General features: G+C 38.8%; 1 protein-coding gene across 1 annotated transcript in view; it reads right to left on the bottom strand.

The window, feature by feature from the left end:
- SLC2A13 (solute carrier family 2 member 13) overlaps positions 1–14,905 on the bottom strand; it is a 504,156-nt gene that overhangs the window by 15,465 nt on the left and 473,786 nt on the right. The window contains exons 8-9 of the mRNA XM_018047921.1: positions 461–582; positions 182–334 (exon numbers count right to left, since the gene is read on the bottom strand). Coding sequence (XP_017903410.1) covers positions 182–334; positions 461–582 — 275 coding nt within the window. The remainder of the gene's footprint in view (positions 1–181; positions 335–460; positions 583–14,905) is intronic.

Below are 14,905 nucleotides of genomic sequence, written 5' to 3'. Positions count from 1 at the left end.
TGAAAGCTAAGGACAGTTCCTCTTATCTTTTCCCAGAAACATTTCCAAGGTTCTGGGGAATAAGACAGCCTTACAGAGAGATTTGTAATAGCAAAAATATAACCATTTAGTTTTTCAATCACGAATGATAGCAAATCTAAAAACAAGAGTATAAAATAAAAATGAAACTATATTCTCTTACCATAGTATGTAAGATACTCTGCTGTGTGTAAAAATGTCAGTGACACCAGAACATTGAAAATCCAATTTATTCCGGATGAACATGCATTTCCTGTGCTTCTTGCCCAAAGGGGATATATTTCAGAATTTACAGTCCAAGGCATTGGTCCCATTCCTGAGAAGTACAAAATGAAGAATTTCAGTAAAGTAGCATGTAAGGAATTTAAAAGAGTAGCTTGTCTTCTCTAAATAGAGACAATTTAATTAAAATAACAATAACAACAACAGAGTCTTTGTTTACCAGGTGCGAAGAAAATAAGATATAAAATAAGGCCCAGAAGTGCAGTCCAGGAGTATGGAGTAGGGCAGAAATTGTAAGCCCAAAATACTTCTTCTGTTTTGAATTTGGTTTCATTTTCACACCTGAAAAAGTAAGGCAAGATAAATATTAACTTAGGGTTTTAGGTTATAGTTGCAGAAATTCAGTGTATTATCTAGAATGCATTCGTAGTTCCTTAATTTCATTAAGGAAAAGAAACTAAGATGTTTCTCTAAAAAAAAATTTTAAAAGGAGGATTATATATGTAAGCTCACATGAAACTTTTTAGAGCTGAATATAGTTCAAGAACAACACATTGCACATACAACTCAACAACAAAAAAATAATCTGAATGAAAAATGGGCAGAGGATCAGAAGAGACATTTTTCGAAAGAAGACAGATGGTCAGTCAGTTTGTTAGTTGAGCCACTCAGATGTGTCCGACTTTTTGCAACCCCATGGCCTGCAGCATGCCAGGCTTCCCTGTCCATCACCAACTCCCGGAGCTTGTTCAAACTCATGTCCAAGTTTGTGATGTCATCTATCCATCTCATCCTGTCTTCCCCTTCTCCTCCTGCCTTCAATCTTTCCCAGTATCAGGGTCTTTTTAATGAGTCAGTTCTTTGCATCAGGTGACCAAAGTATTGGAGTTTCAGCTTCAGTATCAGTCCTTCCAATGAATATTTAGGACTGGTTACCTTTAGGATGGACTGGTTGGATCTCCAACATCACAGTTCAAAAGCATCAATTCTTTGGTCCTCAGCTTTCTTTATGGTCCAACTCACACATCCATATATGACTACTAGAAAAATCATAGTTTTGAATAGATGGACCTTTGTCAGCAAATAATGTCTCTGCTTTTTAATATACTGTCTAGCTTGGTCATAACTTTTCTTCCAAGGAGCACGTGTCTTTTAATTTCATGGCTGCAGTCACAATCTGCAGTGATTGTGGAACCCAAGAAAATAAGTCCTGTCACTGTTTCCATTGTTTCTCCATCTATTATTTGACATGAAGTGATGGGACTGGATGCCATGATCTTTTTTTTTTGAATATTTGAGTTTTAAGCCAGCTTTTTCACTCTCCTCTTTCACCTTCATCAAGAGGCTCTTTAGTTCCTCTTCACTTTCAGCCATAAGGGTGGTATCATCTGCATATCTGAGATTATTGACATTTCTCCCTGCAATATTGATTCCAGCTTGTGCTTCATCCAGTCCAGCATTTCACATGATGTACTCTGCATAGAAGTTAAATAAGCAAGGTGACACTATACAGCCTTGACATACTCCTTTCCCAATTTGGAACCAGCCCATTGTTCCATGTATTGTTCAACTGTTGCTTCTTGACCTGCATACAGATTTCTCAGGAGGCAAGTAAGGTGGTCTAGTATTCCCATCTCTTTACCAATTTTCCACAGTTTGTTGTGATTCACACAAAGACTTTAGTGAAGTTGATGTTTTTTCTGGAATTCTCTTGCTTTTCCTATGATTCAACAGATGTTGGCAATCTGATCTCTGGTTCTTCTGCCTTTCCTAGATTCAGCTTGAACATCTGCAGGTTCACGGTTCATGTGTTGCTGAAGCCTGGCTTGGAGAATTTTGAGCATTACTTTACTAGCATGTGAGTTGAACACAATTGTGCAGTAGTTTGAACATCCTTTGGCATTGCCTTTCTTTGGGATTAGAATAAAAACTGACCTTTTCCAGTCCTGTGGCCACTGCTGAGTTTTTCAAATTTGCTGGCATACTGAGTGCAGCACTTTCACAGTATCATCTTTCAGGATTTGAAATAGCTCAGCTGGAATTCCATCACATCTACTAGCTTTGTTCACAGTGATCCCTCCCAAGGCCCACTTGACTTCACATTCCAGGATGTCCATGTGATCACACCACCATGTTTATCTGGATCAATAAAATAATTTTTGTATAGTTCTTCTGTGCATTCTTGTCACCTCTTCTTAATATCTTCTGCTTCTATTATATCTACTGTTTCTGTCCTTTATGTGCCCATCTTGCATGAAATGTTCCCTTGGTATCTCTAATTTTCTTGAAGAGATCTCTAGTCTTTCCCATTCTACTGTTTTCTTCTATTTCTTTGATTGATCACTGAGGAAGGCTTTCTTATCTCTCCTTGCTATTCTTTGGAACTCTGTATTTAGATGGGTAAGTCTTTCCTTTTTCCTTTTCCTGTTACTTCTCTTCTTTTCTCAGCTATTTGTAAGGCCTCCTCAGACAACCATTTTGCCTTTTTGCATTTCTTCTTCTTGGGGATAATTTTGATTATCACCTCCTATACAGTGATATGAACCTCCATCCATAGTTTTTCAGGCACTCTATCAGATATAATTCCTTGAATCTATTTGTCACTCCCACTGTATAATCCTAAGGGATTTGATTTAGGTCATATCTGAATATTCTAGTGGCTTTCCCTACTTTCAATTTAAGTCTAAATTTTGCAATAAGGTGTTCATGATCTGAGCGACAATCAGCTCCTGGTCTTGTTTTTGCTGACTGTATAGAACTTCTCCATCTTTGGCTGCAAAGAATATAATCAATCTGATTTCAGTACAGATGGTATACATGGGCAACAAGTACAAGAAAAGATGCACAGCATCACTATTTATCTGAGATATGCAAATCAAACCCACAATGAGATACTGCCTCATATTTGGCAGAATAGCTATCATCAATAAGACAAGAAATAAAAAGTGTTGGCAAGAGAGAACCCTTGTGCATTGTTGGTGTGTATATAAAGTGGTGCAGCAGTATGGTAACAGTATCAAGATTCTTCAAAAACTTAAAAATGAAACTACCATACAATTCAGCAATTCTGCTTCTGGGTATTTTTCCAGAATAAACAAAAACACCAACTTGAAAAAAATACCTGCTCCATCCTGTTCACCTCAGCATTATTTTCAACAGCCAAGATTGTGGAAACAACCTAAGCGTTTGTCAATAGATGAATGGATAAAGAAAAATGTGGTGTGTGTGTACACATACATGCGCATAGACACACACACACACATACATAGAGTATATACATATATACAGTCAGTTCAGTTGCTCAGTTGTGTCCAACTCTTTGCGTTCCCGTGGGCTGCAGTATGCCAGGGTTTGCTGTCCATCACCAACTCCAAGAGCTTGTTCAAACTCATGTCCATCAAGCTGGTGATGCCATCCATCCATCTCATACTCTGTTTTCCCCTTAATCTCCTGCTTTCAATCTTTCCCAGCATCAGGGTCTTTTTAATGAATCAGTTCTTCTCATCAGGTGGCCAAACTATTGGAGTTTCAGCTTCAGCATCATCCTTCCAATGAATATTCAGTGTTGATTTCCTTTAGGATTGACTAGTTTGATCTCCTTGCTGTCCAAGGGAATCTCAAGAGTCTTCTCCAACACCACAGTTCAGAAGCATCAATTCTTTGGTTCTCAGCTTTCTCTATGGTCCAACTCACACATCCATACATGACTACTGGAAAAATCATAGCTTTGACTAGATGGACCTTTGTCAGCAAAGTAATGTCTCTGCTTTTTAATATGCTGTCTAGGTTGGTCATAGCTTTTCTTCCAAGGAGGGAGCATCTTTTAATTTCATGGCTGCAGTCACCATCTGCAGTGATTTTGGAGCCCAAGAAAATAAAGTCTGTTATTGTTTCCATTGTTTTCCAATCTATCTGCCATGAAGTGATATTCAGTCTTTCCATTCCATTCAAGACAACATGGATGGACCTTGAGAACATTACACTCAGTGAAATAAACCAGAAAAAGACAAATACCATATGATCTCATTTGTATATGTAATCTTAAAAAAAATAAGGAGCTCATGGATATAGAAAACAGATCAGTGGTTGTCAGGAGTGGGGAATAGTGTGGTGTGAAATGGGCCAAAAGACACAAACTTCTAGTTATAAAATAAAAAGTCATGAGGATGTAGTGTGTGGCATGGTTGTAGTTGTTGTTCAGTCATTAAGTCATGTCTGACTCTGTAACTCCACGGATGGCAGCATGCCAGGCTTCCCCATCCTTCATTATCTCCCTGAGTTTCCTCAAACTCATGTCTATTCAGTCAGCCATGCCATCCAACCATCTCATCCTCTGTTGCCCCCTTCTCCTCTTGCCTTCAATCTTTCCCAGCATCAAGGTCTTTTTCCAATGATTTGGTTCTTTGTATCAGGTGGCCAAAGTGTGGCATGGTAGTCATAGTTAATAATACTGTATTGCATAGAGTATATCTTAAAAGTTCTTAAGAAAAAAATTATGAATATGGGTAGAGATGGATGTTATCTAGACTTATTGTGGTGATCATTTCCCAGTATACTTTAATGTTGAATCATTATATTATATTCTTGAAACTAATATAATGTTATATATGTAAATTATACCTTAAAAAAGACCATTGTGTTTCATATCCATTTCAAATATCAGACATAATTTCTAGTTAGTCTTCGAAGGCTGCAGTAACATTTTAAAAACCACTGAAAGTCAGTATGTTGTAAAGCTTTAGATTTTGAAGTAAAGGCAAAAATTCAAATTCCAGAACCCAAATATTTCATTTATAAAATGGGGGAAAATGCCTTACAGGTAATTTTAAGGATTAGAAGGATCGCCTATAAAGGGGTGATAAGGTAGTATGGGCAGGGAACAATGCTTATATCTTATTTAAAATAACCCTTTACCTTCCTGCTACAAGTACTTGCTTCTTGAGCAGTCACTCTCTGCTGACTTTGCATCTGAAGACCTGATCAACCTGAAAAAACATTCTTCTATTGTTATTTCTTATGCTATTGTTCTATCTCTATCAACCTCTATTTTTGAAACTTGACATCTAAGCTCTGTCCTTATTGTTGTGTTTATGACCTCCATCATAACACCCTAACTGTCTTGATGCCTGGTCAGTTATCTTCTCCACCCTTCTCATCCTCTGCTATATTCATTTACATTTATTTCTGGCCCATCTGATATCTTTGCTTCATAGTTCCTTACTTAACCTTTGAAACTGCGGAAAGGGCATTGTAATTAGTTTAACTATTTTACTTCAGGGTCTCAAATGTACCTCATTCCTTTTGATGATAAGCATGTTATTTATTTCTAGTACCCAAATCACATCTTTAGATTCTCAATTCCTCTCAATATTCAGTCACATCATTGTTCAGCTCAGACCATGCCAATATTGTCTTTACTGATGTCTAGAATCCAGCTTTCATTCCTCCTTGCTTGCGTGTCATTCTCATAGTTTCAGTTCCCAACTCTGTGCAGGACCATTAACTTCCTTTAATAACCACTTTTCAGAAGTGGGGTAAAATTATGAAACCATGCTGCTGACATCTATTAAAAGCTCATGCTATTTCTCCTCAGTTGGGTTCCTAATAATGATGATTATTATTCTTTACTGTCTTCTCTGTTGAATCTTCTGCTTATTGTAGAGTAAACATTGAATAAAGTTTTGGTCAACTGTTGCCTCGCTTAATTAAAATATTTCCTACTATCCTCTAGTCCTGAAATCTTTCCCACCTTTCCTGGGTATGAAGAACTTGCCTCTATTTTCATAAAAATTGAAGACTTTCAACTTGAATTCCCTCAGTTTTTCTCTGTTGGACCTTTCCTTTTATTTCAGATTCTTCTCCTACTTTGAATGGTAACATGTCTCTTGCCTGTTCCAAGGACAGCCCTTCCTATTAGTGGTTCTACATTTGCTTCTGTTTCCTCTATGGTATGTTCCATCAGTAGTCAGTTCTCTTTATGCCATCTTTAGTTTCCTCCTACTTGAGCCTACCCTTCTATTTACAACACACAACAAGTACTTACTCCTATTAAAATCTTTCATCCCTTTCATATTACTACTACTAGTTCATCTGAAATTACAAAGTAGTCTACAGTAGTGAGGTCCTCATCTGCAGACACCCCCCTGATTCTTACTTATGCCCTCTTTTCTCTGAATTGTTTACCCCAAACTGATGGCCTCCTAATCCTCAACTATAATTATCTTGCCTTAATTCTGAGGCACTTTGATTACCCTGTGGTAGTTGATATTGCTGAAAACCCTCCTGCCTTCTCTTTCCCCTTTACTTTTATATCAATATATCCATATCAACTCTGATGTATTTGTCTTCATTGCCTTTTAGAATGCCTCTTCCTCCCCTCAGCCTCTAAATACAGATGTTCTCGCAGGTTCTGGTTTGGGGCTTATACCCTCTCCCTTAATCATTTCATCTAAATTTTAGGGATTTTGATATCCACACAAATGCTCGCTTACAGGGAACATAGCCTTGACCTTTTCTTCAAGCTCCATTAATTGAATTGACATATGTGCTGAACATCCATATCTAGATTTCCTGCCAAGACTACAATGGAATGCATTAGCTTCTACAGGAGGTAGAGTGAAGCTATTCTGAGTTCATATCATAACTCTACCACTTATAAGCTATGCTATTCATTCAAAAACTTTTATAGTGACACTTTTTTTTTATGTGTCAGATATTAGAGATATAAACAAAATAACAACCCTTTGTATTTGTGGAAACTAGAGTTTAGTGAGTACAGGCACAGTCATGTTTTCTGATCTGTAAAACAGGAGAAAAGACTATTATCATAGGCTGTTGGCAACATTAAATGTGATGATGCAAACTGAGTGCCAACCACACTACCTGGCATGTAGTAAATGTATAATACATATTATTTTAATAGTGCCTCTCATGACATTTTTCTGAGTTGAAAAAGAGTTGAAATTAGTTAAAATCATCAGTCTTTCTTATCCATCTCTCTTTAAATTCTCTACACTTTTAAAAGTGAAAGTTGCTCAGTTGTGTCTGACTCTTTGTGACCCAATGGACTATACAGTCCATCGACTTTTCTAGGCCAGAATATTGGAGTGATGGTAGCCTTTCCTTTCTCCAGGGTATCTCCTCAACTGAGGGATCAAACCCAGGTCTCCCTCATTGCAGGCAGATTTTTTACTAGCTGAGCCACCAGGGAAGCACAAGTAAAGAAAGGGTGGCTAAGAGAATGAACTCTGGGACTGACATCCTACTTTCAAAATCTATATTAGGACACTCAGATTTGAAGCTCATATGTATATGATCTCGGCACTTAACTTCTAAAAGTCTATGTCCTCACTTGTGAAATAAGGATTTTTCTGGTAGCTATGTCAGAGATATTTTGAGGCATGTGTGAGTTAATATATGCAATTAATTTTGCAAGAAATCATAATTATCTTTCCTAGACATAATTTTTTGAATTTGACTCTTCCTTTCTAGTTTCATTCATACCAACTTAATTCAGACTTTGGAGTGTTTGTTTCATCAACTGTATCTGGCTGTGGCAGACCTTAGTATAAGGCCTTTATGAGTCTCTGCTGCTGCTAAGTAGCTTCAGTCATGTCCAACTCTGTGAGACCCCACAGACAGCAGCCCACCAGGCTCCCCCGTCCCTGGGATTCTCCAGGCAAGAACACTGGAGTGGGTTGCCATTTCCTTGTCCAATGCATGAAAGTGAAAAGTGAAAGTGAAGTCTCTCAGTCGTGTCCGACTCTTTGCGACCCCATGGACTGCAGCCTACCAGGCTCCTGCGTCCATGGGATTTTCCAGGCAAGAGTACTGGAGTGGGGTGCCATTGCCTTCTCTATAAGTCTCTACCTGTGTGTTTCCTGGTGTTCATGCTTGTAGGTCACCCTCTCCCCTTAAGTGTGGGGTGACCTTTGATTTGTTGGCTAAAAACCAACAGAATGTGGTAAAAGTGACAGGACACATGTGATTAAGATTATAGTGCTAATTTAGCTGAAGTCTCTCATTTTCTTGTTGGCTTTGAAAAAGCAAGCTGCCATGTTACAGAATGCCAGTATTCAAATGCTAATGGAAGGAGCTGAGAGAAATCTTTAGGAGCTGAGGGTAGCCTTTGGTTAACAGCTGGCAAGAAACAAGAGTCACTAGTACAAAAGCTACAGAATTCTGCTAAAAAGAGCTAATCTTTTCCTAACTGAGCCGCAGATGAAACTATAGACCCAGCCAATATTGATTGTAACCTTGTGAGACCCTAAGCAGAAGACCTAGCTAAGCTATGCCTAGACTCCTGATCCACAGAAACTGATATCATACATGTGGGTTGCTTTAAGCTGTTAACCTAATATTGTGGTAAGACTGTTTTTCAGCAATAGAAAACAAATACAGTCTCAATTATTTTTCCCGCTTCTCACATTACTTTCTTCAGAATACTAATCCACCAAGCTGAGCTCTTTAGAGTATTGTTCATGCCACCTCACAGCTTAAAACACATCATCCTCCTTATTCCAAATGCCCATGAAACGGGGCCTGCAAAATTTGGCTGTAGCCAACTTATCCTGTGAGGGCTTCCTTGGTGGCTCAGTGGTAAAGAATCTGCCTATGATGCAGACTAGGGCTTGATTGCTGGATCAGGAAGATTCCCTGAAGAAGGAAATGGCTCTCTACTCCAGTATTCTTGCCTGGGAAGTCCCATGGACAGAGGATCCTGGTAGGCTACAGTCCCTTGGGTAGCAAGAGTCAGACATGACCTAGCAACTAAACCACCACCACCACTACCAAACCTTGAGGGATGAATGATTAGAAGAGGAGAGTATGACCTCAGGGAAGCTGGTGACTCCCTTCCCTTCGTTTATTCTGTCTGTGTACACAGTCCTTTTCTCCAGCTAAACTAGACTACTTATTTTCCGAACCTACCTTCCAGACTCAGCATCTTGTACTCATGCCATTTCTTCTAACCTTTTAAAGGCAAATTCTCACTCCTAATCTCTACTATCAGAATTTACCTAGCCCTCAAGGCTAGTACAGATGCCACCCATTCACCTGTCTGAAATAGTCTTCCTCCTCTCAATGCCCTTTCATTTTCATCTATATTGTTATCACATAGTGCTTTGTATTATGCTATCTGAATTCTACCATCCTGAGCTCTCATCCCAGGCAGCACAGCACAAGTTAAGGACACAGGGTCTAGCATCAGGCTGCACAGTTCAGTATCTCAGTTCTGCCACTTACCCACTGTTTAACTTTGGGAAACTTACCTCGGTTTTATAATCTGTAAAATGTATATGTGTGTGGTAAGTCACTCAGTCGTGTCTGACTCTTTGCAACTCTATGGGCTACAGCCCACCAGGCTCTTCTGTCCATGGGATTCTCCAGGGAAAAACTCCTGGAGAGGGTTGACATGCCCTCCTCCAGGGGATCTTCCCAACCCAGGGATCTAACCTGAGTCTTATGTCTCCTGCATTGGCAGGCGGGTTCTTTACAACTAGCATCATCTGGGAAGCCCATCTGTAAAGTAAGAGTCCTTAACAATAGACTTGTTACAAAGATTGATTGCTCAAATTCATTGACAAAGAAAGCAAAGAATATCTGTTTGCCAAAGAATAGTCATTTTTGTATTCCCCTCCCTTTAAAAAATCTCAACCACTAGTCTATACTAGAACTCTGTATAGAGAACAATGGTCATTGAATGATGAAGCCTTAACATTTGTTTAATGATGAGTAGTAAACAGCATTAGCAATCCCCTGATCAGTGATCCTCCACTTTAACTTCCCACCAGTCAAATAATATTATGGCTTATGAAGATCTTAAAATGAGAGAATAGGATAGAAAGTGGGAGGGGGAGGGGAATGATAGGAGAAAGGGAAAGAGGAGAAGGAAAGGGAAAAAGATTGCTGAGGACAGAAATGCTTACAAATAATCAGATCACTAAAATTCACTGAAAAAATCTACTCACTATTTACAACTTATTATTATCAAAGTTCCTTGTATGACTGCTTGCTGACCATGCTGTGATGTAGCTTTCAACCATCTGGACACACACATTTATACACATAAAAGGCTAACTCCTCTTCATTCTCATGCTGATTTTAGGAAAGCGCTGCAGGCATGGACCTGGCCGTTCATTACTTACTCAGCAATATGTAGCTAATGACTAAGAATGTGACATCACATGTGACCTTCAAAATATAAACACTAGAAATTCCAACTAAAAAATAAAAGTGTATATTCCAAGTGTTATTGCAAAATACCCTCATGCTTTCCTGGCTTAGTGACTGCTGATGGAAGAACACAATGCTCTGGGGAAAGAACAAAAGTACTTTGACATAAGTGTGTGGGTTGGGATTAGAAAGAGTCATGCTCTCTGATGAGGCACCTTCTCATCACTTCCTAGAGCAAAAACAGAAAATAATTGCAGTAATAGTAGCTGAGAAGAGAGTGCTGCAGTGAACAAAGAATCATATGCAAGCAAGCAAAATAGGTCTCATTTTGGTGGAGTGAGAGAACTACTCTGTGCTAGCAGACTAGACTAAGACTTGATATGTAGATAAAAACATAAAAGATTAGTTCCCTGTTCCAGCAGTGAAGTCCACAGTGCTTCCCTTAATAATGCATCTAGAAATTAACAGCTTTCTTTGAAGGTAGAACAATTCTCCCTTGCCTACTCAACACCTACTCCAAAATCAGTTCATACATAGAGCTCTTTCTGCCTATTTTTTGGTGTTATTTCTCCATCACATCTCTGAACAGTTTTAAACCAAAGAAATAATCAAAGGAACTAAGTGGTGCAATTTGCTCTTGCCACAATTAACCATACACATCTTATTCCTTGATTCCTACACAGTACATGCTTTTTGTATTGTTCCTTTATTCAGTATGATGGAATTATTTATGTGCTTCATGTTCATGTATGGGGGAATGGAAGAAAATATGACTTGTTTTTATAGCACAAAACTTCAAATTTTATCTTTCCAATCTTAATCACTGAGAAACCTACAGAATTTTGCCACCTTCCCAGAAGAGTTTATGAAAGACTTGGGGTTTTGGATTTGCTGTATGGCTCAGGAAACTCAAACAGGGGCTCTGTATCAACCTAGAGGAGTGGGATGGAGAAGGAAATGGGAGGGAAGTTCAAAAGGGAGGGGATATTTGTATACCTATGGCTGATTCATGTTGAAGTTTGACGGAAAACAACAAAATTCTGTAAAGCAATGATCCTTCAATTAAAAAAGAAATAAATTTTAAAAATAGATGGAGTTTTGGAGAAAGGAAGGAATAGTTTATTACAATTTTGTGACACAGCTACCATTCTTCTACTGGCTTACCACACAGGCTTCACTTGTCAATTCATTACTGAGAAGTGTTAGGGAAGCAAGATTTCATCTCCAATTCCTGATGCAGAACTGTGATTTCTTTAAACAAGATCATTAAGCTATCACCTCAAAACCAAACGGATACTGCTAAGGGTTAAATCTCAGAGTTCTTTATAGGAATTTATGGTCTGATTCCACATGTTTATAGTCTAATGGTGTGGTAGAGAGGTGCCTAGAAAAGGACAGAGTACCTCTCCAGGAAAGGGCATTTTCACTTTTGTCTGAGAAGAAATAAAGAAACACAGTGTCAATCAATCAGAGGACTAGGATGATATAAATTTACAAGTACCCTTAGCCATGAGAAATTTTGATTTTGGGGTATCCAATCAGAAAAAATTACTTTAACAAACTTGAATCATTACTCCTCAGACAGTGTAACCTCTGTTCACTAGTATAATTCCTACATAATAGACTAACATGAAACAAACTTTTGCCAAGTCTGGCAACACAGCGTTTAACCTGTAAAATATGTGGAGTTCAACAATTTTAGAAAAGTATAGCTCCCAAGCATGTAGTATGAAGACCGTGGTGAACATCTTGGTCTTGGATTATTCTCTATAGTCAAGCCTTTTCCCCCTATTTTCATGTTTCACATTTTTCCTACATAAAGCAAGTTGAAAAAAAAAATCATCTATTATCTTTTGTTAATTACTGTTGTTTTCTTTTAAAAATAAAACCTTTAGAATTATTGAGATGATTAACCATGGACATGCATAAATTTCAAAACCACTAGAAATTTGGAGCTAAAGCCATTTCTAAAAATGAATCAATAAAGTTTTATTTATCTATAAATCACTGTACAGTTGTGAGAGCTGGACCATAAAGAATGAAGAACACCAAACAATTGATGTCTTTGAACTGTGGTGCTGGAGAAGACTCCTGAAATTCCCTTGGACTGCTAGAAGATCAAAGCAGGCAATCTAAGGGAGATCAACCCTGAATATTCGCTGGAAGGACTGAAGCTAAAGCTGAAGCTCCAGTATTTAGGTCATCTGATGCAAACAGACAACTCACTGGAAAAGTCCCTAATGCTAGGAAAGATTGAGGACAGAAGGAGAAGAGGGTGTCAGAGGATGAGATGAGATGGCTGGACAGCATCACCAATGGAATGAAGATGAACTTGGGCAAACTCTGGGAGATGCTGAGGGGCAGGGAGACCTGGTGTGCTGCAGTCCATGGGGTTGCAGGGAGTTGGACATAACTGTGTGACTGAATAACAACAACAACACTGAATCTAAGCCATATACCAGTATGCTGGCTAACTTACATGTCCTAATATGGGGAAAAGATGGACAGACTATGAGGGGGCAAGCAAATGAAAATAATAGCAATACTTAAAGCTGATGAAGATACAGTGATATTGGCATAGTCTTTAATTCTGGTAAGAGTTTAAGTTAGTGTAACTTCCTTTTGGTTTCCCTGGTGGCTCAGATGGTAAAGCATCTGCCTACAATGCAGGAGACTTGAGTTCAATCCCTGGGTCAGGAAGATCTCCTGGAGAAGGAAATGGCACCCCACTCCAGTGTTCTGGCCTGGAAAATCCCATGGACGGAGGAGCCTGGTAGGCTACTGTCCATGGGGTCACAAAGAGTTGGACACAACTGAGAGACTTCACTTCACTTCACTTCAACTTCCTTTTGGAATGAATCTAGCAGTTTTACATAAGAATATTCATACCCAATTATTCCTGACCCAAAGTCTCATTCCTAAAATGTATCCTTAGGAAACCATCTAAATAGAAAAATATTGTATGCTGGAAGATATACTATCACTGTACTTTTATTTATCACAGGCATAAAATAGTTAAATAATTAGAAATAATGAAGATATACTATAATGGAGGATAGTTAAGTCAATTAGGGTACCACAGCTGAATAGAATAAAGGAGCCATTAAAATAATAGGTATAAAATAAGCTGGGGCAAGATATAGAGGATGGTCTGAGTTTGAAGACTGGTCAAAATGTCTTAGATTTAACTTCAGTTACTTTCATTTTGGTATCAAATTGGCAAACAGTACAATGGATAGTACAATTATGGGCACAAATAAGAGGACATGGCCCCTGGTTGCCTCTCTGGTTCCTCCCAGATGTGTCTCTGAAGTTCCGCAGTGACTGTAAGGAATCACCAAGTCAGACGAGCCCTGAACTCTGCCTTGGAGAGAGTTATCATCAGCTTCAAGGTTCAACCCCATTTCATGTAAGAAAATTTTTTCACTGTATTACTTAATAAGAAAATACTTCATCATTCTTTTTCTTACTGCATCATCACACCTACAGCCAGCCTTGTTGTGGTCTACTTTGTAAAGATTACCTGGGGAGCAGCGGCTGCACTTTGCTGGAGCAGCCGTGAAGAGATACCCCACGTCCAAGGTAAGAGAAACCCAAGTAAGACGGTAGGAGTTGAGAGAGGGCATCAGAGGGCAGACAGACTAAAACCATAATCACAGACAACTAGCCAATCTGATCACACAGACCACAGCCTTGTCTAAATGAAACTAAGTCACTCAAGGCAGACAGGTCATGGTGGAGAGGTTTGACAGAATGTGGTAAACTGGAAAAGTGAATGGCAAACCATTTCAGTATTCTTGCCTTGAGAACCCCATGAACAGTATGAAAAGGCAAAAAGATAGAACACTGAAAGATGAACTCCCCAGGTCGGTAGGTGCCCAATATGCTACTGGAGATCAGTGCAGAAATAACTCCAAAAAGAATGAGCGGATGGAGCCAAAGCAAAAAACAAACAAAAAAACAAAAAACACCTTCCTGTGTATGGGACTGGGGATAGAAGCAAGGTCCAAAGCTGTAAAGAGCAATATTGCATAGGAACCTGGAATGTCAAGTCTATGAATCAAGGCAAATTGGAAGTGGTCAAACAGGAGATGGCAAGAGTGAACATCGACATTCTAGGAATCAGCGAACTAAGATGGACTGGAATGGGTGAATTTAACCCAGATGACCATAATATCTGCTACTGTGGGCAGGAATCCCTTAGAAGAAATGGAGTAGCCATCATAGACAAAAGAATCTGAAATGTAGTACTTGGATGCAATCTCAAAAATGAAAGAATGATCTCTTGTTTGTTTCCAAGGCAAACCATTCAATATCACGGGAATCCAAGTCTATGCCCTGACGAGTAATGCTGAAGAAGCTGAAGTTGAATGGTTCTCTGAAGACCTACAAGACCTTCTAGAACTAACACCCACAAAACGTATCCTTTTCATTATAGGGGACTGGAATGCAAAAGTAGGAAGTCAAGAAACACCTGGAGTAACAGGCAAAT

This window comes from Capra hircus, chromosome 5 (assembly GCF_001704415.2).
Source record: "Capra hircus breed San Clemente chromosome 5, ASM170441v1, whole genome shotgun sequence".
Lineage (NCBI taxonomy): Eukaryota > Metazoa > Chordata > Mammalia > Artiodactyla > Bovidae > Capra > Capra hircus.
Note: the sequence above shows the minus strand (reverse complement) of the source record. Positions and strands in the feature narration are given on the sequence as shown.